This window comes from Pristiophorus japonicus, chromosome 10, assembly GCF_044704955.1.
Source record: "Pristiophorus japonicus isolate sPriJap1 chromosome 10, sPriJap1.hap1, whole genome shotgun sequence".
In the NCBI taxonomy this organism is placed as follows: Eukaryota; Metazoa; Chordata; class Chondrichthyes; family Pristiophoridae; genus Pristiophorus; species Pristiophorus japonicus.
Genome location: NC_091986.1, coordinates 172,249,651 through 172,275,764, shown reverse-complemented (window position 1 = coordinate 172,275,764; position 26,114 = coordinate 172,249,651). Strand labels below are relative to the sequence as shown.

Genomic DNA, 26,114 nt, shown 5'->3' with positions numbered 1-26,114 from the left:
AATGGGATCATTTTCTCATAATTAGTGTAACTTTTTTTTCTGTATCATGTTTTATAATGCCAATGCAAAGTATTAAATGCTTTTCTTAAACTTTACATTAAATCAGCAACTTTCTCAACGCTGAACACAAATTGTCTTAAAGGCGTGAATAACGAAACCCATGTTTTACGCTTGTTACCTGGTTGCTAAGAACTCAATTAGCTTGTGAGCCTTCTCATTTATTTCAGCTGCTGTTTCAATCTCTTCCATCTCCTGTGAGATTTGTGGAAGGTTTCCACTACTACCTCCCAGGCTGATACTGGAAGAGGTGGAACTGGAGCTTAATCCCGAATCTGGAACTGGAGAGGACTGATAATCTCTTAAGAAGTCACAACCACCTAGTACAAGTAAACAAGATTATTTTTGTAAAAATCACTATACAAAACACATACATTCTGTAATGTAAATCTGAACACAAATATGGATATACTTTTTATTCCAAGGGTGCAAACTGCTCTCCTAACCCAATGTTTTCTTGGAACCAATTATCCCATAATATGATGCATAAAGTGATATAAGCAATTACTGCTATTTACTTTGCCGAGTAAATAATTATCAGGAAGTGAATTTCGTTGAACCCAAACATTTTGAAAAGTACAAACATCGTTTTGTCTTTTTGTGAAAAAATATCTGTACTATGCTTGGTATTTTTACAATTTTTAATTACAAGAAATTTGCAGGAATCATTATCGTAAAGACCATAATCTTCTACAAAGCATTCAATTATGGGAGAATGGTAGTTTTGTGTTTATGTTACTGGTCCAGTAATGCAGAGGCCTGGGGGCCAAAACTGCCTCTTTCTGAAAGGCCCGTTAGCGCTAATGGGGCGATAAGGATGGATAAGGGCACAGGCAGCGGAAGCGACCCGCCCGGAATTGCCCCTGGGATATCGACAGCGAAAACGAGTTTGCGCTGTGCCTATTACTTTTCGCCCTGGGCGGCAGCGCATATGGCAATGTGATCGTCGTGCGTGCCAACCCCTTATCTCCCTGCGCCATCCCTTTTACGTCCTGGGGGAGGTGGAGGGAGAAACTGCCCCACGGGAGTGAGGTTGGCGCGGAGCGATGCCACCAACAGCTTTGCGGATCGCAAAGCTGTGGTGGCTGTGGCTCCCCATCCGTCCTTAAAGGGAAGGGCCTTGCGCTGCGGCTGTCATCCTTTTTTTTGTCAGCTGACTTTGCAGTCGGCACGACAACGGTGGACGCTGATTTGGCCGGGCCACCAACAGGCAGCCAAGCATGCCCTCTTGGATGCCAGGCAGCTGTCCCGGCCAAAACCCTCCCTCGGTGGCCCTGTGGGTGCCTCGGAAGTGGCTGCAGAGTTCACAGTGGCCTTCCCCTTTAAAAGAGGAGGAATGTTGCGACGTGTCAGCACGACACGGCACGTCTGCGTCACAGTGATGTCATCAGTGCCGTGCTGGCATACTAAGCGAGCGCTGATTTACAGCGCTCCGCTCCCGCCTCCCTCCTGCTCCGAGAATGGCGGATCATTTTTTTTTAAGTTAAAGCACCCAATTCCAGGCCTAACACCAGGCGAAAAAAAAATCACTTAATTCGAATTAAGCGGCCCAATTCTACAAATTCACATATATTTATTTACCTTCCCTGAATAATTAAATTGCTACAGAATCCCTTTATTTCAATGTTACTTTTACCTGAGTAGAGATAATCTGGTGGGTACACTGGTTTTACTGTAAGTGTTTTACTTTCACCGACTTCTCTGTTAAGCAGAAGGACTGTAGCCACAGCCTGGAAATTATCATTGCAGGACAAGGCTATCAAGAGGTGCAAAAGTAATCTTTTGCTGTGTTCAAACACTTCTGGCCGATAATGATCAAGACCTAAAAAATGAATTACAGGAAAATAAATTAAGTACAACCTTCTCCTTGATCTTCAGCTATTACACTGGTAAACAAGACTTGTAATACTGATGTAAATTTGAAAATGACAACTGATGCTAATTTGTGTTACTTTTCTAGTGTATGCATGACATGCAATTATTGGAACCTGTGGGCCCCGACATTTACCGGGGTGTGAAGGTGGTTGGGGCGGGTGGGGGGAGGATTTCCGGACGGGGAACCGGTTTCTCCGGACGTCTTGCAGATTTTAACTGCAGTCTGTTTTTGATTTTTTTTCAGCAGGTTTCCTACCTGACAGCCAGCCAGCCAGAGTGACAGGCTAGCTGCCTAACAGGCGGGAAAGCAGCCAAAGAGCGGATGCCAGGTAAGTAGGAAATCACTGGGGGGAGGTGGGGGTCGGGGCATGGTGGGAGTAGGAGATCACAAGTGGCAGAGGGTGGGGGGGGGGGGCCAGTGGGAGTGAGTTGGAAATCGGGGGGGGGGGGGGTGGTGGTGTGTTGGAGATCGCCGGAGGGTGGAGGATAGTCGGCCAATTGTTGGGGGTTAGGAGGAGTCAGAGATTGCAGGGCAGTGTGGGAAGTCGGAGATAGGAGGATGGAAGTCAAAGATCGGGGGTGGGGGGAGTTCGAGATCGGGGGTGGGGATGGGCAGTCGAAGATCAGGGAAGTTGGAGTTTGGGGAGGGGGGGGGCGGTGAGATTGGCCGATCGTGGAGTGTGTAAAGAGGGATGCTTGTTGGGCCCAGAGGAAACACTCCTGTTCCTCCTGGCCCACAAGCAATGCTGCAAATTAAATTACCTCATGGGTCCGTCCCCTCACACCTTCTTTTATCTACCGGAATTCCCGACCTACAGAAAACCTGGCTTCCATGGGTTAAAATAAATAAAATGAAGGCACGCAGCCTCCTTAAAAGATTTTACTGACTGACCTGCCTCTTGAGAGCGGATAGTTCGCTTGCCTCCCTTAAAACCGGAATGGGCCAGTTGGAAGCAGGTTTGATATTTAATTTTTTAACTCCCTAATGCCTCTAACTCACCCGTCCTTGGGGTTCCCCCGTGAACTGTCTGATAGAATTTACTACAGGAAACTCTTGTTTATCCGAATCACTCGGGGATTCGGCAATTCTGGGTAAACGAATTTTCCGTTAGGGCGAGTTTACATTTTAAAGTTAATATTTGTACATATATTTAACAACTCATTGAAAATCAAAATTCCCACGGGTATGTTAGTGATCGCCAACTTAATAGTCGCTGGATCTGAAGTAACCAATTGCAAGAAGAGTTCTGAGTGGTTTCAATGTGAGAACGTGCGAGGCAAACGGTTCATGCGCGACAATCGTTGCTGCAGAAGAAAAGGGATGGAGTTGCCAGCATGCATGTACTTCCCCCGGACTGTAATCGCGGAGGGACGAATGATGCACTGGGAGTGGCTGCAGGTGGCCTCGAGGAGGAGATTGTCCAGCTCCGGGGTTCTGGAGCGCGTTCTCTAGGCTGCGTTCTGTGCCTGGAACCCGGTGCCGGCCCTGCCCCCGTTCCCAACGTCAGCGGCAGCCACGAGAGACAGCGACTGCAGCAGCGCGCACACACACACACACCAGCAAAGCAAGGGCAGAGGAGGGTGAACTTGTGTATTCAGCTTTTAGATTTTTACGGTAGATTTTCTGAGTCCTTGCTCATGGTGTGTATCACGTTGTGAAATTGTTAGCGATTTTACAACAGAAGGATCTGGATATGATATATGTCGAAGCATTACGTGCAGGGCTGCCAGCCGGTGAGAAGTGGCAAACCAATATTTTAATTTCCGTTACGGCGGGTTTTCCGTTAATATCCGTATCCGGATAAACAAGAGTTTTCTGTACTTAAATTTGGTTTTAAAATACCTGTTATATGTGAAATTATTATCTAATTGTCTTATAATTTTTCCTGTTAAGTCTGTGTCTGGTAATTCTCCTGTGATACGTAAACTAACTTGTTTTTGTAATTAACAACAGAATCCAGTTTATCTTTGTGTTATCCCTGGGATGAAAAGAAAACTTGCCTAAATGGGAACAATGCAAATATCTGGACAGAATATTCCAATAAAACAGGGGAAAAAGGTGAATGACTTCTACTTTGGTGAATTCTGAAGTGTTGGTATAGTTGGTGCAATGTTAGTCACATATAGGGTGAAATTATGCTATGCAATATTAATCAATGTATTGACAATTCATATAAAATTCTTGTCACTGCAATTAAAAATAAGCAGGTTAATGCTTTCATTAAAATACCAAACAAAGGAATTTGCATTAACTAATTTGTTAGCAATATTATACATGGTCCAACCCTGTAGTATGCTAATTGGAAATATGAACCTTTTGCACCTTTCATAAATTCATATAAACATTTCTCAATTTCAAATGCAAAAAATGTAATTTTTCAGCCTTACCCAGAAAGAGTGCATGAATCAACAGAGGCAGATGTAGCGCCCAGTCTTCTCTAACGCTGTGGTCAACCACCATCTCAGTCATGAAGATGACAGCTATATTGCACCTGTTTCCATAGAAATACAAAATGTAAGTACTGTACAATAGTACTTATAAGTTCTGCGAAGCAATGTAATTAAGATATTATTTATTTCCTTACTGGGAATGCAATTACTGATGACACTATACAGAAGATTGGTAAGTGTAAAACATGATGAGAGGCATTCTGACTGTTAAATAGTAAGTTAAGTTTTAACAGAAGGTAAGGCAGCATTTAAAGCAGGACCCAGTCTAGGGAGTGTTAGCACTGTGTGTTTTTCTGAAATCAAGTGAATGTTTGTGCGTTGTCTGATCTCTGGGGTGTTTTTGCAAATTATCTGCAGGTATGCGTTAGCTTCAGTCTCATTATACATTGGCAACTATCTCTGCATTGTCAAGTATTGCTTGAAGGCAGCAATGTTGCGTGCAGCCTGACTGTCAATGAATGGGTCAAATTACATATTCGGGCAATGCCAGGTGATTGGTGTCCAATTACACCTCGCAGCTCTCTACATTGTCTGTATACCTATGTATGATGTTGGCCCTTGTAATGTATGCATCTATGAGTATGCTCACAGGTTTGTAGAGCTGTTACATTGTGAGTGGCTTAGCCAATCACGTGATGTTCACAAGACTCAATAAAACCCCAGTCAGTGGGTCTAGGTCATCCATGATGAGGTATGCAGTATTGAGCCGAGTAGATGAACTGGTAACATGCAGTGTAATTGTTAAACCTTGTTAAGAAACCAACGATGTGCAGTAGCTCAGAGTGGGAAACCTGAGAGTTTGGTAAGTGGGAGAGTTCGTTGAAGTGGAGGTGTTGCTTTGCCTTGTTTTTCCTAACTTTTTCCGCAGAGTGGCAGCATACCCGAGCAGGAGCAGACCGAAGCCTGAAAATGAGGATAAACGCCACAGTAGACTTGCAACTTCAAGGAATCTAATACAGCCAGTGTGATCTCCTGGACTAGTTTCGATCACCTGGTTAGGTCGGAGAGGAATTTTCCCAGATTTTTTCCCCAATTGGCCTGGGTTTTTAATCTGTTTTCTTGCCTCTCCCAGGAGATCGCACAGCTCTGGGTGGGAGAACTCTACAGTGTGACATCACAGATAAGGTAGTTAAGTGATTGGTAGTGATTGTGGGCTAGGTTTTTCTTTTAAATTAACAAATAGCATATAACTAAATTCTAAAAATTAACCTTTATTTGTTTAACTAATTTAATAAACAATATAGGGTAAATACTTTGATTAACACAAAACTAATTAATTAAATAAAGTATTGGGAAAACAGGAGATGTGTTGCTGCTGCAATATGTGAGAGCTTCTGGACGTTTTGGTCCAGGGCGACTACATCTGCGGTAAGTGTTTGCGGCTCGATGAACTTCGGCTCCGAGTTGAGGAGCTGGAGTCTGAGCTGCAGATATTGCGAGACATCAGGGAGGGAGAAAGTTACCTGCACCTTTTGTTCCAGGAGGCAGCCATACCCTCTAGAAACATAGAAAAATAGGTGCAGGAGTAGGCCATTCGGCCCTTCGAGCCTGCACCACCATTCAATAAAATCATGGCTGATCATTCACCTCAGTACCCCTTTCCTGCTTTCTCTCCATACCCCTTGATCCCTTTAGCTGTAAGGGACATATCCAACTCCCTCTTGAATATATCTAACGAACTGGCATCTACAAATCTCTGCGGAAGAGAATTCCACAGGTTAACAACTCTCTGAGTGAAGAAGTTTCTCCTCATCTCAGTCCTAAATGGCTTAACCCTTATCCTTAGACTGTGACCCCTGGTTCTGGACTCCTCTAACATCGGGAACATTCTTCCTGCATCTAACCTGTCCAGTCCCGTCAGAATTTTATATGTTTCTATGAGATCTCCTCTCATTCTTCTAAACTCCAGTGAATATAGGCTCAGTCGATCCAGTCTCTCCTCATATGTCAGTCCTGCCATCGCGGGAATCAGTCTGGTGAACCTTCGCTGCACTCCCTCAATAGCAAGAACGTCCTTCCTCAGAGTAGGAGACCAAAACTGAACACAATATTCCAGGTGAGGCCTCACCAAGGCCCTGTTCAGCTGCAGTAAGACCTCCCTGCTCCTATACTCAAATTCTCTAGCTATGAAGGCCAACATGCCATTTGCCTTCTTAACCGCCTGCTGTACCTGCATGCCAACCTTCAATGTCTGATCTACCATGACACCCAGGTCTCGTTGCACCTCCCCTTTTCCTAATCTGCAGCCATTCAGATAATATTCTGCCTTTGTGTTATTGCCACCAAAGTGGATAACCTCACATTTATCCACATTATACTGCATCTGCCATGCATTTGTCCACTCACCTAATCTGTCCAAGTCACCCTGCAGCCTCTTAGCATCCTCCTCACAGCTCACACCACCACCCAGCTTAGTGTCATCTGCAAACTTGGAGATATTACTCTCAATTCCTTCATCTAAATCACTGATGTGTATTGTAAATAGCTATGGTCCCAGCACTGAGCCCTGCGGCACCCCACTAGTCACTGCCTGCCATTCTGATAAGGACCCGTTTATCCCGACTCTCTGCTTCCCGTCTGCCAATCAGTTCTCTATCCACGTCAATACATTACCCCCAATACCATGTGCTTTAATTTTGCACACTAATCTCTTGTGTGGGACCTTGTCAAAAGCCTTTTGAAAATCCAAATACACCACATCCACTGGTTCTCCCTTGTCCACTCTACTAGTTACATCCTCAAAAAATTCTAGAAGATTTATCAAACATGATTTCCCTTTCATAAATCCATGCTGACTTGGACCGATCCAGTCACTGCTTTCCAAATGCGCTGCTATTACATCTTTAATAATTGATTCCAACATTTTCCCCACTACTGATGTCAGGCTAACCGGTGTATAATTCCCCGTTTTTTCTCTCCCTTCTTTTTTAAAAAGTGGTGTTACATTAGCTACCTTCCAGTCCATAGGAACTGATCCAGAGTCGATAGACTGTTGGAAAATGATCACCAATGCATTCACTATTTCTAGGGCCACTTCCTTAAGTACTCTGGGATGCAGACTATCAGGCCCTGGGGATTTATGGCCTTCAATCCCATCAATTTCTCTAACACAATTTCCTGACTAATAAGGATTTCCTTCAGTTCCTCCTTCTCACTAAACCCTCGGTCTCCTAGTATTTCCAGAAGGTTATTTGTGTCTTCCTTCGTGAAGACAGAACCAAAGTATTTGCTCAATTGGTCTGCCATTTCTTTGTTCCCCATTATAAATTCACCTGATTCTGACTGCAAGGGACCTATGTTTGTCTTCACTCATCTTTTTCTCTTCACATATCTATAGAAGCTTTTGCAGTCAGTTTTTATGTTCCCAGCAAGCTTCCTCTCATACTCTATTTTCCCCCTCCTAATTAAACCCTTTGACCTCCTCTGCTGAATTCTAAATTTCTCCCAGTCTTCAGGTTTGCTGCTTTCGCTGGCCAATTTATATACCTCTTCCTTGGATTTAACACTATCCCTAATTTCCCTTGTTAGCCACAGTTGAGCCACCTTCCCCGTTTTATTTTACTCCAGACAGGGATGTACAATTGTTGAAGTTCAGCCATGTGCTCTTTAAATGTTTGCCATTGCCTATCCACCGTCAACCCTTTAAGTATCATTCTCCAGTCTATTCTAGCCAATTCACGTCTCATACCATCGAAGTTACCTTTCCTTAAGTTCAGGACCCTAATCTCTGAATTAAGTATGTCACTCTCCATCTTAATAAAGAATTCTACCATATTATGGTCACTCTTCCCCAAGGGGCCTCGCACAACAAGATTGCTAATTAGTCCTTTCTCATTATACATCACCCAGTCTAGGATGGCCAGCCCTCTAGTTGGTTCCTTGAAATATTGGTCTCGAAAACCATCCCTAATACACTCCAGGAAATCCTCCTCCACCGTATTGCTACCAGTGTGGTTAGCCCAATCTATATGTAGATCAAAGTCACCCATGATAACTGCTGTACCTTTATTGCACGCATCCCTAATTTCTTATTTGATGCTGTCCCCAACCTCACTATTATTCTAGATTAAATACTTTTGAATTGACACGTGGTCAGGGACAGGAGGGTGTGACTGCGAGTGAGGCAGGTACGGGGATCCAGGAGGTAGTATTACAGGAGCCTCAGTCCCTGCACTTGTCCAATAGATATGAGGTTCTTGCAACCCTTGTGGACGAGTGTGCAGACTGACCAAGGCACCGTGGTGCAGAAAGCCATTCAAGTGGGGTGAGTAAAGAGGAAGTAGGGGACGGTATAGTTAGGGGGATAGATAGGGTTCTCTGCAGCCTATAGCGTGGGATCCGAAGGCTGTGTTGCCTACCCATTGCCAGGGCAAAGGATATCGCCTCTGGGCTGGAGAAGAACTTGGAGTCGGAGGGGGAGGATCCATTTGTCATGGTACATGTAGGTACAAATGACATAGGTAGGACTAAGAAAGAGGTTCTGCTGAGAGAGCTTGAACAGCTAGGGACTAAATTGAAAAACAGAACTACAAAGGTAATAATCTCTGCATTATTACCTGAGCCACGAGCAAATTGGCATATCGTCAATAGAATCAGGGAGGTGAATGCGTGGCTCAGAGGTTGGTGTGGGAGAAGTGGGTTTCAATTAGTAGGGCACTGGCACCAATACTCGGGAAAGAGAGAGCGTGGGGGCGGACTGCACCTGAACTATGCTGGGACCAGAGTTCTAATGAACCGAATAACTAGGGAGGTAGACAGGGCTTTAAACTAAATTTGGGGGTGGGGGGGGGGGGGGGTGGTGCAGTGGAGGATGGTCGCAGTTGAGAGCAATCTAGAATGCTAAAGAGAAAATAAAAGGAAGCAATGCAGGAATGTGATTGTGGTAAGGATAACCAGATTATGTCAGGAAGGGACAGAGCACACAAACAAATGAGTGCACTAACAAATAGGGTCCAGATAAGAAAAGATAGCAATAAGACAAATAGGGCTATCGTACAAAATAAGTTAAGATGTCTAATAGTGTTAAAAAGACAAATCTAAAAGCACTGTATCCGAATGTACAAAGCATCTGTAAATAAGGTAGACGAATTAACAGCACAAATAGATGTAAACGGATACGATATAGTTGCAATTATGGAGACATGGTTGCAGGGTGACCAGGGTTGGGAACTGAATATCCAAGGATATTCGTTATTTAGGAAGGACAAGTAAAAAGGAAAAGTGGGTGATTTGGCGTTATTAGTAAAGGATGAAATCCAAGCAATAGTGAGAAAGGATACTGACTCAGATAATCAAGATGTAGAATCAGTCTGGGTGGAGTTAAGGAGCACCAAGGGACAGAAAACATTGGTGGGAGTTGTCTATAGGCCTCCAAACAGTAGTGGTAATGTAGTGAATGGCATAAAACAGGAAATTAGAGATGCATGTAACAAGGGTACGACAGTAATCATAGGTGACTTTAATCTACATATAGACTGGCCAAACCAAATTAGTAATAATACTGTGGAGGATGAATTCCTGGAGTGTGTACGAGATGGTTTTTTTAGACCAGTATGTTGAGGAACCTACCAGGGAACAGGCTATTCCAGATTGGGTATTGTGCAATGAGAAGGTGTTAATTAACAGTCTTGTTGTGCTTTAGGGAAGAGTGACCATAACATGAATGAATTCTTTATTAAGGTAGAAAGTGAAGTAGTCCAAACCAAAACTAAGGTCCTAAATCTAAAGAAAGGAAACTGAGAAGGTATGAGAAATGAATTGGCTATGAGAGATTGGGAAGATTCATTAAAAAACATGACGGTGGATAGGCAATGGCGAACATTTAAGGAACGAATGCATGAATTGCAAAAGTTATACATTCCTTTCTGGCGTAAAAACACAAAAGGAAAAGTGGCCCAACCATGGCTAACAAAATAAATTAAGGATAGTATTAGATCCAAAGAGGAATCATACAAAGTTACCAGAAAAAGTAGCAAGCCTGAGGATTGCGAGCAGTTTAAAATTCAGCAAAAAAGAACCAAGAGATAGATTAAGAGGGGAAAAATAGAGTACGAGAGTAAACTTACAAGGAACATAAAAACCGACTGCAAAAGTTTCTACAAGTACGTAAAAAGAAAAAGATTAGTGAAGACAAATGTAGGTCCTTTACAGTCAGAAATGGGAAAATTTATAATGGGGAACAAGGAAATGGCAGAACAATGAAATAAATACTTCAGTTCTGTCTTCACGGAAGAGAACACAAATGTTAGGGAACCAAGGGTCTAGTGAGCAAGAGGAATTAAAGGAAATGATTATTAGTAAGAAAATAGTGCTGGAGAAACTAATGGGACTGAAGACTGATTAATCCATAGGGCCTGATGATCTGCATCCCAGAGCACTAAAAGAGGAAATAGTGGATGCATTGGTTGTCATCTTCCAAAATTCTATAGATTATGGAACAGTTCCTGCAGATTGGAGGGTGGCAAATGTAACCCCACTATTCAAAAAAGGGAGCGAGAAAACAGGGAACTACAGACCGGTTAGCCGAACATCAGTAGTAGGGAAAATGCTAGAGTCTCTTATAAAGGATATGATAACAGAACACTTAGATAATATCAACAGGATTAGGCAAAGTCAACATGGATTTATGAAAGGAAAATCATGTTTGACAAACCTACTGGAGTTTTTTGAGGATGTAACTGATAGAATAGATAAGGAAGAACCAGTGGGTGTAGTGTGTTTGGATTTTCAGAAGGTCTTTGATAAAGTCCCACATAAGAGACTAGTGTGCAAAATTAAAGCACATAGGATTGGGGGTAATATACTGATATGGATTGGAAATTGGTTAACTGACAAGAAACAGAGAGTAGGAATAAACGGGTCTTTTTCGGGGTGGTGGGCAGTGACTAGTGGGGTACCACAGGGATCAGTGCTTGGGCCCCAGCTATTCACAATATATATAAATGATTTGGATGAGGGAACCAAATGTAATATTTCAAAGTTTGCTGACGATGAAAACTGGGTGGGATTGTGAGTTGTGAGGAGGATGCAAAGTCGCTGCAAAGCAATTTAGATAGGTTGAGTGAGTGGGCAAACACATGGCAGATGCAGTATAATGTAAAGACATAAAGACAAAGTATTATTTAAAAGATGATAGCTTGGGAAATGTCGATGTATAAAGGGACCGAGGTATCCTTGTACACCAGTCGTTGAAAGCAAACATGCAGGTGCAGCAAGCAGTTAGGAAGGCAAATAGTATGTTGGCCTTCATTGCAAGAGAATTTGAGTACAGGAGCAAGGATGTCTTACTACAGTTATACAGGGACTTGGTGAGACCACACCTGGAGTATTGTATGCAGTTTTGGTCTCCTTATCTAAGAAAGGATATAATTGCCATCGAGGGAGTGCAGCAAAGGTTCACCAGACTGATTCCTGGGATGGCAGGACTGTCGTATGAAGAGAGATTGGGTCGACTAGGCCTGTATTCATTAGAGTTTAGAAGAATGAGAGGGGATCTGATTGAAACGTATAAAATTCTGATGGGGTTGGACAGATTGGATGCGGGGAGGATGTTTCCCCTGGCTGGGAAGTCTAGAACAAGGGGTCACAGTCTCAGGATACAGGGTCGGAAATTTAGAATCAAGATGAGGAGACATTTTTTCACTGAGGGTGGTGAACCTGTGGAATTCTCTACCACAGAAGGCTGTGGAGGCCAAGTCACTGAATATATTTAAAAAGGAGATAGATAGATTTCTGGACACAAAAGGCATCAAGGGGTATGGGGAAAAAGCAGGAATATGGTGTTGAGATAGAGGATCAGCTATGATCATATTGAATGCCGTGCAGGCTCGAAGGGCCGAAGGGCCTGCTACTGCTCCTATTTTCTATGTTTCTATGTTAATAGCAATGTGTTGCTATGAATTCTTAAGCAAAGAACCCATGAAGCAAATACATTACACTCCTCTATTTATCCGCTCTATACCCTATCCTAGTGCTCCTTCAAGGTGCTCCACCTTTTGGCAGGGGTAAGTAAGTGAAGTGACTAACAGCTGGGTGCCCATGGAGGTCTCTTGCCCTTTGCTTCCTTATGCCGGAACACGAGATGGTCCTGCAACAGGCTCCACCACAGCTGCTGCTATAGCGGCTGCTTGGTATTGCTCACTTTCTGGCACCTCTACCTTAATTTGAGGGAGCAAGACTGGCTGGAATGACTGGATGTCATGTTATCTTGAGAGACAATGGCCTCGTCTTTACCTATTGTAACTATATCCTGCTGCTGGGCACACCATCAGCATGCCCAGAACTCTGCGTGGGAGTAGACCTCTGACAAACTGTCTCTAGCACGCATATTGAAACCAAACAAAACAACATCTTCGAAATTGAAACCCAAGGCCTCCATAGTTGCAGTCTGAGCATTCATGAGAATTAGTCTGACTGGGTTTAGAATCTCATGGCTCTGCTGTAGATGGCAGTGGAGTTGTTATATACTCCATGCCGGATTGCAGTTCTGTTATATGGATATGTATGACTGCAGATGAGAATAGTAGTCAATATCAGACCTTGCAAGCTGTTTGGCACCCTGCATGGGAAGCGGATAGTCACCCTCTAATCACTAACAAAATGTTGCCGATCAGAAGGCATCGTACTATTAAATTCAAGCCCTGAGGTCTGTATTCTCGGTCAGCATTCTCGGTCAGCAGGTTTCATTTCCATCTCTGCCCCTGTTCACTCATGTTCTCTGCTTTACTGAGTGTAGCTATCTCAAACGGACTATTTAAATCCATTGGGGTGGTTGCACCTTTGCTGGTGCTCGCTATACATGGAATGAGTGATGCCGAATGCTGTGATGTGCTCATTTTGTGGATGGCAGTCAGAAAGGTAACTTGTTCTAATTATACAAAACAAAACATATTACAAGCAGAGCTTACATAGCTAACAGCCTGTGTTTCATACTTCAACGTATGAGTGTGAATGATTGAGTGAGTATACAGGTGAGTAAGTCGAATAAGAATAACATTGACTAAATGATAACAGCCCAGAGGGATTGCTCCATCTTCACTGTGGCCCATTCTCTCAGGTGTCACCATATCCTGCATGGCCTATTCATATTTAATGAGGGATCTAAAATAAGGAGATTCTGCCCCAGTTCTGGTCTGCATTCCTACTGTTGTGTCATGGTACATCAGTCATTGAAAGTTGGCATGCAGGTACAACAGGCAGTGAAGAAGGCAAATGGTATGTTGGCCTTCATAGTTAGGGGATTTGCGTATAGGAGCAGAGAGGTCCTACTGCAATTGTACAGGGCCTTGGTGAGGCCTCACTTGGAATATTGTGTTCAGTTTTGGTGTCCTAATCTGAGGAAGGACATTCTTGTTATTGAGGGAGTGCAGTGAAGGTTCACCAGACTGATTCCCGGGATGGCAGACTGACATATGAGGAGGGACTGGATCAACTAGACCTTTATACTTTGGAGTTTAGAAGGATGAGAGGAGATCTCATAGAAACATATAAAATTCTGACAAGACTGGACAGGTTAGATGCAGAAAGAATGTTTCCGATGTTGGGAAAGTCCAGAACCAGGGGACACAGTCTAAGGATAAGGGGTAAGCCATTTAGGACTGAGATGAGGAGAAACTTCTTCACTGAGAGAGTTGTTAACCTGTGGAATTCCCTACTGCAGAGAGTTGTTGATGCCAGTTCATTGGATATATTCAAGAGGGAGTTAGATGTCGTCCTTATGGCTAAAGGAATCAAGGGGTATGGAGAGAAAGCAGGAAAGGGGTACTGAGGTGAAGGATCAGCCATGATCTTATTGAATGGTGCTAGAGGCTCGGAGGGCCAAATGGCCTACTCCTGCACCTATTTTCTATGTTTCTATGTTATATGCTGAGATATTTGAAGTTTAAAGATTACATCGATGAGTGACAGCAAGTGGCCACCCTGCACTGCAGCTTGTATGTGAGTAAATAAGCAGACATCATATGGCATAGTTTGCTTTGTGGGACCCCTTTTCCCAATGCTCAAGGAAAAATACTTGGAGTTTGAAGTGTTGGTAATAAAATGTTTCCTGCTGCAGTATTGACATGTGGCACAATTAAAAGTTCCCTCTAGGTCTGTTATTGAAAGTATAAAAGAGGAAACCTCCAAAATCACCAAGACCAGGAATCTAGAATTTACACGTCTGCTATTCCCATTTACACCTCTTCTAGACCCATCTTTTGTTCCTTTATTTGTACCATTACCATCTCCTTTTGTCTCACACCATCATCCCTTTTATCTTTTAAACTTGCATGCCTTTCACACTATCATAGACCTTCCCTTTTGTTCTTTCCACCCCTCTCTGCTTTCCCTGCCTCTGCACTTGCTTAAAACCTGTTATATCTCTAACTTTTTTCAGTTCTGACGAAAGGTCATCGACCCGAAACGTTAACTGTTTCTCTCTCCACAGATACTGTTTGACCTGCTGAGTATTTCCACCATTTTCTGTTTTTATTATCTAAAATTTAATGGTGGTCTTAAATAGAGTAAACAGATAGACATCACAAAAAATTGCTATTACAGCATAACTTTCTATATTTATTTAGCTTTAGTAATTGCAATTGGAAATTTTTATGATAAGGATTGCTATTTCACATTTTGTTGCCAAAGGTGACCAAGGCTGGGAACTAAATATTCAGGGGTATGTGCCATTTCATAAGGATAGACAGAAAGGAAAAAGAGGTGGGGCAGCTCTGTTAATAAAGGATGAGATCAGTGCAGTAGTGAGAAATGATATTGGCTCAGAAGATCAAGATGTAGAATCAGTTTGGGTGGAGATAAGAGAATGGTCTACGGCCCCCAAACAGTAGCCACTCTGTAGCACAGAGTATAAATCAAGAAATAATGGAGGCTTGTAAGAAAGGTACAGCAATAATCATGGGCGATTTTAATCTTCAAATTGATTGGATAAATCAAATTGGCAAAGGTAGCCTTGAGGAAGAGTTCATAGAGTATGTGCAGGATGGTTTCTTGGAACAATACATTGTGGAACCAACCAGGGAGCAGACTATTCTAGATCTGGTAATGTTTAACAAATCTGGATTAATTAATGATCTTGTAGTGAAGGATCCTCTTGGGAAGAGTGATCATAACATGGTAGAATTTCAAATTCAGTTTGAGGGTGAGAAAGCTAGGTCTCAAACTAGTGTCCTGAACTTAAATATAGGTAAGTACAAAGGTATGAAGGCAGAGTTGGTTAAAATGGACTGGGAAAATATATTAAAGGTAAGACTGTAGAAAAGCAGTGGCAAACAGTTATGGAGATATTTCATAACTCTCAGCAAAGATTTATTCCAGTGAGAAAAAAAAGATGCTAAGAGAAGGATGAACCATCCCTGGTTAACTAAGGAAGTAAAGGATGATATCAAATTGAAAACAAAGGCATACAATGTTCTGAAGGACAGTGGAAGGCCAGAGGATTGGGAAATGTTTAGAAACCAGCAAAGGATGACTAAAAAAATGATAAAGACAGAGAAGATAGCATATGAGAGTAAGCTAGCAAGAAATATAAAAACAGACAGCAAGAGCTTCTACAGGTATATAAAAAGGAAGCGAGTAGCTAAAGTAAATGTTGGTCCCTTAGAGGATGAGACTGGGGAATTAATAATGGTTAACAGGGAAATGGCAGAGACATTGAACAAATATTTTGTATTGGTCTTCATGGTAGAGGACATTAAAACATCCCAATAATTGATAATCATGGAGCTATTGGGTGGCGGAGGGGGGGGGGGGGCGGTGGGGTTACTTAAAACAATCACTAGAGATAAAGTATTAGGCAAACTAATGGGACTAAAGGTGGACGTAACCCTAGACCCGATGGTCTGCATCCTAGGGTCTTAAAAGAAGTGGCTGCAGAGATAATGGCTGCATTGGTTGTAATCTATTAAATTCCCTGAATTCTGGAGAGGTCCCAGCGGACTGGAAAACCGCATATGTAACATTCCTATTTAAGAAAGGAGGGAGACAGAAAGCAGTTAGTCTAACATCTGTCATTGGGAAAATGCTGGAGTCCATCATTAAGGAAGTAGTTGCGGACATTTAGAAAATCATAATGCAGTTAAGCTGAGTCAGCATGGTTTTCTGAAAGGGAAATCATGTTTGACAAATTTACTGGAGTTCTTTGAGGATGTAACGAACAGAGTGGATAAAGGGGATAAAGGGTGTATTTGGATTTCCAGAGGACTTTCAATAAGGTGTCACACAAAAGGTTACTGCACAAGATAAGAGCTCACGGGGCTGGGGGTAATATATTAGCATGGATAGAGGATTGGCTAACTAACAGAAAACAGAGAGTTGGGATAAATGGGTCATTTTCAGATTGGCAAACTGTAACTAGTGGGGTGCCATAGGGATCAGTGCTGGGGCCTCAACTATTTACAATTTATATTAATGACTTGGATGAAGGGACTGGGTGTAATATAGTCAAATTTGTTGATGAGACAAAGATAGGTGGGAAAGCAAGTTGTGAGGAGGACGCAAATAATCTACAAAGAGACATAGATTGGCTCAGTGAATGGACAAAAATTTGACAGATGGACTATAATGTGGGAAAACATAAGGTTATCCACTTTGGCAGTAAAAATAAAAAAGCAAATTATTATTTAAATGGGGAGTGATTACAAAATGCTGTAGTACAGAGAGATCTGGGAGTTCTTGTACATGAAACGCAAAAAGTTAGTATGCAGGTACAGCAAGGCAAATGGAATGTTGGCCTTTATTACAAGGGGCATGGAGTATAAAAGTAGGGAAGTCCTGCTCCAACTGTACAGGGCGTTGCTAAGACCACACCTGGAGTTTTGGTCTCCTTATTTAAGGAAGGACATACTTGCATTGAGGCAGTTCAGAGAAGGTTTACAAGGGTGATTCCTGAGATGAAGGGGTTGTCATATGAAGAAAGGTTGAGCAGGTTCAGCCTATAGTCATCGGAGTTTAGGAGAATGAGAGATGATCTTATTGAAACATAAGATTCTGAGGGGGCTTGACAGGGTAGATGCAGAGAGGATGTTTCCCCTCATGGGGTAATCTCGAATTAGGGGGCATAATTTCAGAATAAAGGGTCGCCCATTTAAAACAGAAATGAGGAGGAATTTATTCTCTCAGAGGATCATGAATCTTTGGAATTCTCTACACCAGAGAGCTGTGGAGGCTGGGTCTTTGAATATATTTAAGGTGGAGATAGACAGGTTTTTGAATGATAAGGGAGTCAAGGGTTATGGGGAGCAAGTGGGGAATGGAGTTAAGGCCAGGATCAGATCAGCCATGATCTTATTGAATGTTGGAGAAGGCTCGAGGGGCCAACTGAAGAAAGGTTGGGCCTATACTCATTGGAGTTTAGAAGAATGAGAGGTGATCTTATTGAAACATATAAGATTCTGAGGGGGCTTGACAGGGTAGATGCAGAGAGGATGTTTCCCCTCATGCTCCTATTTCTCATAGCAGGCATTGAGGGTCAGTGGTCCGCTGGAGTTCAGTATGGAAGGTCAGGGTGGTCACAACCATGGTACTCACCACGTGCTGGGGGAGAAGAGGCCAAGTCATCGGCGGGGAAGGAGCGGCCCAGTCGTCGCTGAAGAGGAGGAGGCCCAATCACCGTTGAGGAGGTGAGGTCCAGCACATGAGGTAGGCAAAGTCATAAAACAGCTCAAAAATAACAAGGCTACGGGCGCGGATGGAATTCCTGCTGAAGCGTTAAAATATGGTGGAGAGGCGCTATTGGTGTGGATACATGACCTCCTCTCTCTCATTTGGAGGGAGGAGAGCATGCCGGGAGATCTCAGAGATGCAGTGATCGTGTCCATTTTTAAAAAGGGGAACAAATCCGACTGCGGCAACTACAGGGGAATCTCCCTGCTATGAACCACTGGGAAGGTTGTCGTAGAGTTCTCCTCAACCGTCTTTTCCCTGTGGCTGAGGAGCTCCTCCTGGAGTCACAGTGCGGATTTCATCCCCTACGGGGAACAATGGACATGATCTTTGTAGCACGACAACTGAGGAAAAATCCAGGGAGCAGCGCCAGCTCTTATACCTGGCCTTTTTCAATCCTACAAAAGGCCTTTGACACTGTCGACCGTGAGGGCTTATGGAGCATCCTCCTCCGTTTTGGATGGCCCTGAAAGTTTGTCAGCTCCATGACGACATGCAGGCCGTGATCCTTACTGGCGGATCCATTACAGACCCATTCCACATCAGGACCGGGGTCAAACAGGGCTGCGTCATCATTCCAACCCTCTTCTCAATCTTCCTCGTTGCCATACTCCACCTCACTGCCAACAAGCTCCCCGCTGGAGTGGAACTAATCTGCAGAACTACGCAGCCTCCAGGCCAGGTCCAAGATCACCCAAAGCTTTGTCGTTGAACTGCAGTATGTGGACAACGCCTGCGTATACGCACTCTCTGAGGCTGTACTCCAGGATATAGTCGATATATTCACCGAGGCATATGAACGCATGGGCCTTACACTTAACATCCGTAAGACAAAGGTCCTCCACCAGCCTGTCCTCGCTGCACAGCACTGCCCTCCAATCATCAAGATTCATGGCACGGCCCTCGACAACATGGACCACTTCCCATACCTCGGGAGCCTCTTGTCAACAAAGGCAGACATTGATGCGGAGATTCAACATTGCCTCCTGTGCACCAGTGCAGCCTTCGGCCGCCTGAGGAAAAGAGTGTTCGAAGACCAGGCCCTCAAACCTACCACCAAGCTCATGGTCTACAGGACTGTAGTAATACCCGCCCTCCTGTATGGATCAGAAGCATGGACAATGTACAGAAGACACATCAAGTAGCTGGAGATATAGCACCAACGATGTCTCCGCAAGATCCTGCAAATCCCCTTGGAGGACAGACGCACCAACATCAGTGTCCTCGCGCAGGCTAACATCCCCAGCATTGAAGTACTAATCACACTTGATCAGCTTGGCTGGGCAGGCCACTTAGTCCGCATGCCAGACGCGAGACTCCCGAAGCAATTGCTCTACTCGGCGCTCCTTCATGGCAAACGAGCCAAAGGTGGACACCAGGAGGGCGTTGAGCTCTTCGAGTCTAAATGCTGCCAGCGTTAAGAAGTCAGGCGCAGGCAGCGAAAGGAGCATGCGTCAAATCAGTCCCATACCGCCCCCCCCTTTCCCCCGACGAATATCTGTCCCACCTGTGACAGGGTCTGTGGCTTTCGTGTTGGACTGTTCAGCCACCAAAGAACTCACTTTAGAAGTGGAAGCAAGTCTTCCTCGATTCCGAGGGACTACCTATGATGATGATTTCTCATAAAAACATAGACATTTACAGCGCAGAAGGAGGCCATTTCGGCCCATTGTGTCCACGCCGGCCGACAAAGAGCCACACGGCCCATGGTCAGCATGTTCTTATGCCACGAGGCGACAACAACATTCTGCACCTAGTCTCGCTTGAATTTCACACATTCTGCTGAATACAAACATTTTCTTGCAAAAGGGTTATATTTGCAACTTTCTTTTACAACAGGCTGAAAATCTGCCTTATCCTACACAGATTAGACAGCATAAGATGTTAAGATTAACGATAACTCTGCTGACTAGCAGTTCCATAATAACTGTCTGGTATCTGAAATTTCCATGTGTAATGGCTTGCCGAAGTAACGTAAGCACAAAGGGCTGGAATTTCAGGTCTTTTGTGCTCCGTTTTTCACCCTGGAGCGGCGGCGGCAATGAGGCGTTTTGGCTGGGTGGTTGGCTTCCCGTGCCATGCAACGATCCTCGGGTCCGGTTTTGCAACACCGCCCGGAAGAGCTGCGCCGGTGTGCAATGCCCCCGGTTGTGACACCTGCATGTGTTGTTACTTTAAATTTTTTTTGCGATTTGTGTTGTGGTGGTATGAGCAACGTTTTAGGAATGTTTTTGTTGTTTTTTTTAGGTTCCGTTCCCCCCGCCTAGGAATCTCTCGGAGCGCTCCCGGGCCGGCTCTTTAGCTCGGGAGTTTCCCATCCTCGCGCCAAGACAGGTGTACAATGCCTCCCTCAGAGCCGCATCCTCTGACGCAGAGCCCAGTTGCCCAAATTTACTACTGAGGCGCAAACTATTCCCGGGCGCTAACTTTCCCATCCACCGCCATTATCCTCCCAAAAACATAAAAGCCGAAAATCTAGCCCAAAGTTCTTTCCCAATAAACATTCATTGCTCCCTCTGGCCTTCTCTTACCCTTTTCTAATTTGGTTTGTTTTTCTTGGTATGTTATCTCTCACTCCCTTATCAGCATTCTCAATCTCTCCTGTCCTTTGATTCTAGTATCAAAATCAAGCTGTTTTTAAATAAAATTGCAGCTGACAGAAAATGAAAAGTTCTCTCAACATTGACAATAGTTTGAAATATAAATTCCCCAAATTATTTTGTTTCACCATCAGCTGAGACCCAATTTTACATAGCTGTTGTTAGCCATTGCTGGATTTCCTAGCTCTGCTTTGTCTAATGGAAAATGGCACTGGGTATTGGATGGAATGTGCGCTGGGAGTCAGTATAACGTTACTCTTCCCAAACTTGCCCTATAATGTAAAAGCACGTTTAAAGAGACTGTGCCCTACTAGTTTTTTATATGTTTGTATAAGGACATTCATTTATATGTTGAAATAGAACAAATAAGTAAGGATTAAGTTTTCAGTGTATCGGGGAAATTACTCTTGTCCATACACACAGGAAAATCACACACCTACTCAGCTTTTCAGTGACCTATACTTCATATTGAAGAAGAAAATACACCTTTGTTTCAAATTCTACAAACTGCCAGTTAGGTTTTTATCCTCAATATAGATGAGTATTTTTCCATTTAGATAAAGATCCCTGGATGACTATAGAGCTGAAATTGCTCTTTGCCTGAAACAAAGTGCATCTGCTGATTTCGAAGGGATCCGCCTGCCCCAATGCATGGGCAGATAATCCGGAGAAATTCAGGTCTTGGTGTTTTTTTTGGAGCGGAGCAGAAGTGATCTCTTCATCAAGGCGGAAATGCAGACGGGTCGAAATGGCCGTCGTCATCAGGGCGGATGTGCGGGCGGGTTGGAGTGGCCGTCGTTCCATCAGTGCGATGCGGACATGCCACATCACGCTGACACGTCACAACATCCTTCCCCTTCAGTTAAAGGGAAGGGTCACCGCGAACTCTGCAGCCACTTTCGTGGCAAACATTGGGCCACCAGGGAGGGTTTCGGCCGGGCCAGCAGCCCGGTACCCAAGAGTGCACGATGCGGTGGGAAAACAGGTGGGCCGGTTCCGTACACCGCTCCAAAAATAAAAGATAGCAATTTCCAAAATGGCAACCCCTCCGCGCCGACCGAGCGGTAATTCCTTACTGACCCATGGCCGCCTCTCTGAGGCGGTCACAGCCCTTAAAGAAAGGAACAATTTCGGCCCCACAGAGATTAAAATGAAACAGGAAAAGGAGGCTTATGACAAAAGTACAGTTAATAATACAGAAGAGACCCAAGCTAAAAGTACAGAAGAGGTAAACAAAAGGAATAAGAGGGGCAAAGAAAGAATATGAGAACAGATTAGAGGCCAACATAAAAGGGACCCCATAAGTCTTGATAAACATATAAATAGTAAAAGGGTAATCAAAGGAAGGGTGGGGCTGATTAGAAACCAAAGAGGAGATTTTCTTGCGGAGGTGGAGAGTATGACTGAGGTACTAAATGAGTACTTTGCACCTGTCTTCACTAAAGAGGACGCTGCCAATGTCACAGTAAAGGAGGTAGTAGAGATATTGGCTCGGATAAAAAGGAATTACTTAAAACATTGGCAGGCATAGAAGTAGAAAAATTACCGAGTCCAGATGGGATGCATCCTAGGTTACTGAAGGAAGGAAGCATGAGAATTGTGGAAGCTCTCGCCACAATCTCCCAATCCTCCTTAGATATGGAGTAGTGCCCGAAGACTGGAGGATTGCAAACATTACACCTGTTCAAAAAGGGAGAGGGATAAACCTAGCAACAACAGGTCAGTCAGCCCAACCGGTGGTGGGGAAACTTTGAGAGACAATAATCCAGAAAAAATTGCCATTTGTAGAATTATGGGCTAATAATTGAAAGTCAGCATGGATTTGTTAAAGGCAAATCGTGTTTGGCTAACTTGATTGAATCTTTGATGAAGTAACAGAGAGGATTGATGAGGGTAGGGTAGTGATGTGTAAATTAACTTTCAAATGGTGTTTAACAAAGTACCACATAATAGACTTCTAAGCAAAATTAAAGTCCATGGGATGAAAGGGACAGTGGCAGCATGTATGCAAAACTGGCTCTGGGACAGAATGCAGAGAATAGTGGTGAACGGTTGTTTTTCAGACTGGAGGGAAGAATACAGGGGTCAAAAGTCGTTACCGTCATTTTTGTCACCGAGATAAATTTTAGACACCGCCCTTTGTCCCCAAACGCAAAATTCAGTGTTGCCGCCTAAAGAGTGGATAGCAGTGTAAATCATGCCGTTGCACTCTTATCTGGAGGCGCTATGCTGCGCTAAGTGAGCCATTAAGCATGGGCTCAACATCCGGGAGTTAGTCAGCATTTGGAGCTGCGCTGCAGACATAGTGGCGTCACCTGGATTGAATTGAGGCGTTGATTGGGTGCCTCAACGCCTCGTGTGTATAATTGCTTCCAATGCACTCACTCAGATGGTGAGCATGGCAGACCTTGTAGCAACAGCTCGTCAGCCCTTCGGTTCACGGACACCACAGTGGATGCACTCCTTGATGCACTGGAGAGGCATCAGCAGGTGCTGAGGTCAGAGGCTGGGAGGAGATCACAACCCCAAATGTACCGAAGGCTATGGAGGGAAATAGCAGAGCACGTGTCTGCGAGTGACACAGTGCCAAGGACAGCAATGCAATGCAATGCAGAAAAAAGTGGAATGGCCTGACACGGATAGTGACGGTGAATATCTTTAATTTCAAACTTCAACATGCTATGCTGAATGTGCACTCTCTGCTCAATGTAGTGTTTCGAAATCCATGCTTTAAGTTGGTGAGGCTGTAAGAGAAATTTGGCATTAGGGGTACCAGCGGGACAAGGGTTAAAGTGCTGGTTCCTGCAATGGCCCATAAGGAGGTAAAAGGCCCCTCGTCGGCCTTGTACCAAGGCTCCAGAAGTTATCAATTCAATAATATTCTGACAGGATGCGATGTGAGAACCTAAACAGACATTGATAAGACCTTGCGAAGAGGCTCGAGGCGACTCACAGGCACCAAGGAAATGTATAACAAATTCCGACCTAATGAAGTCATTCTAGTCACGGCCTAAAGACGTCACGAGGGTCTTGGCCTGTCAATCCAAAGTAGCACTAATAAGGTAGTCCAATTAGAGAAGTAGCACTGATAAGGTAGTTCAATTAGAAATCTAGGGAGGTCTTGTCCGGGAACAGAGGGGTTTTGAAATGTATAAGAGTTGTATGATTGTGCTGTTCGGAGAGCATCTCCACTCACAGGCTACTGTGATAAGAGGTGTTCCCGGACGTTCGTAATAAAGATCGTTATACTTTGCCATCCGTCTCTGTCTACTAACTTCGAGAATTGCTACGTGGGCTGGGGCGAGCGTCGACCCTCTATATCAGTGGGCCCGCTCGTGGGAGAGGAAGCCTTTCCATCTCCCCCTTACAAGGCCATAATCAAGGTTCCCATTTGCAGCCTCACCCACAGCAAGGGCCTGCATACGCTGTTAACTTTGCTACTCGGTTCTGAAGACCCACCACTCATGTTGTTGACTCCTCAGTCTTCATATGCGTATCAAAGGCAGTAGTCTCCCCGTTACTGTTAACATAGAAACATAGAAAGTAGGTGCAGGAGTAGGCCATTCGGCCCTTCGAGCCTGCACCACCATTCAATAAGATCATGTTGAGTCCATGCAGCGAATGGTCGTTGCATCGAACTGTGAAGACTCTCATAGATAAAAATGTACTAAACATCGAGCTGTGAAGATTCTCAGAGTAGCATGTACTAAAGTATGTAAGGCACTTGGGATACACTGATTGAAGGCCTCTAACTCCGACTTTCTCCTTAATGTTACAGTCGAAGCTCGCACAAAACCGGCGGGAGCAAATGCAAACTGGTGGAGGGGAGCTAGACCTCCAAGTGCTCACTCCATTGGAGGAATGGATAGCTGCCCTGATGGGCGTTCAAGTTGGCGTGATGGCTGTGGGTGCGGCTGAGCCCCTTCGGGAAAGTGACGGTATGTTGAGTTCCTTTGCAGCGAACTGCAGGACACTTGGCCCTCACACCATTATTGTGCAGCTCTTTCTATGAGACCTGGCATTCACGAATGCCTTTCCCAATCCTGGCCTCCTCCCCTGCAGAGAATCGCTCTTGTGTGTTTGTGCTTTCAGATCAACCAGATCCACCGGGGCCTTCTTGGGCGCCTTCCACAGGTGAAGATGGTGGCAACGACGAAGAGGACGAGGAGGAGCAGGAGGACGACACCTCCTTCGATCTCACGCAGGAGGGTGTACCGCCTGAGAGCAGGGCCAGCAGCACTGCTGACCAAGGGGTGTTGGGGAAGCGGAGGTGGGTGATGCTCCAAGACCCAGTGGCCTCCAGCAATGCCACGAGGGAGGGGAAGCCCGGGGGCCAGCTCCCCGGAGGGTGAGTGCGTGCCTGAGTGATACACAGCAGCACTCTAATAATGAGCCAGACCTAGAAGTTGTCACAAGACAATCCCTGCAGTTGCACAGTGATCTGCTGGGTGCAATAGCAAGGGTGCCCCAGAGTCTCAATGCACTAGGTGTGAGGGTGGAGTCCGCCTCAACTATTGCTCATGGCTCTCAGCAGCCCACCGAGCCCATCCTTGGCAGATACCAATGGATGCTAGATGCAAATAGTGATCATGGGGTCCCAGACATGGTGGCATGGGCAATGGCTGAAGTTGCAGTGGCCAATGAGCACCAGGCCGATGCTATTGTAGGCCTCCATACACAAATGTCATCAGTGCGTGGTGTACTGAGTCAGCTCTCTGGTGTACTGCAGTCGCAGATAGTCTTGATGCAGAGGCAAATAGATTCAATGGACGCACGGACCACTGCCATCCTGTCTTTGGCCCCATCAGTTCAAGGGGGACCTAATCTTGCTGAACCAGGGCAGCAATCTGATCTCGTCCAGATTTCTGCAGATGATGATGCTCTGCCCCGGGGGAGTAGCAGCATGTTGGGTCAGTTGGAATGTGATGTCATTTCTCAGGATGACATCATTCCGCCATTGCAGCTGCCGCTCTCTGCAACCCATCCACAACAGAGTGTTGCCGTCCATGCTGAGGTTATGCAGTCCGCAGTCGGGTCTTCCAGGGCCCGAGCTGGTCGGGGACATCCTGCTAGGCCGTCATGTGTGGCTGCGGCTCCAAGTCAGCAACCTTGCTGAAGGCCCTGAGACCCCATTAAGGAGGAGCAGTAGGCATGGGAGGGGGGAGAAGGGAAGGTGTGGTAAAGCACTCTTCAAGACAAAGTAAAGACCTGTGGAAAGGTGGCCACATATACTCACCTTTTGAAGATATGAGCTTTTAAAACTAGTTGCACTTGTATGGCACACCAAACATTTGCTTGATAGTCAACAGAGATGGCTAGGTTGTTGCAATGTGAACTCATGTAAATAGGTGCACTTGGATGTCTATTAGAATATTTGAAGGGGTTTTGTGGGTATGTTGATGTGTTAGAGATGAAGTTGTTGTCTTGTGGTTGTTTTCAGCACACATGATTTATGTTTGCAATAAACCAAGT

The 26,114-nt window shown here is 44.6% G+C and overlaps 1 protein-coding gene across 2 annotated transcripts in view; it reads right to left on the bottom strand.

Moving 5' to 3' along the window:
* fryb (furry homolog b (Drosophila)) overlaps nucleotides 1–26,114 on the bottom strand; it is a 439,334-nt gene that overhangs the window by 118,537 nt on the left and 294,683 nt on the right. For both annotated transcript variants that reach the window (XM_070892324.1, XM_070892325.1), the window contains exons 38-40: nucleotides 4,321–4,424; nucleotides 1,694–1,879; nucleotides 179–377 (exon numbers count right to left, since the gene is read on the bottom strand). In XM_070892324.1, coding sequence (XP_070748425.1) covers nucleotides 179–377; nucleotides 1,694–1,879; nucleotides 4,321–4,424 — 489 coding nt within the window. The remainder of the gene's footprint in view (nucleotides 1–178; nucleotides 378–1,693; nucleotides 1,880–4,320; nucleotides 4,425–26,114) is intronic.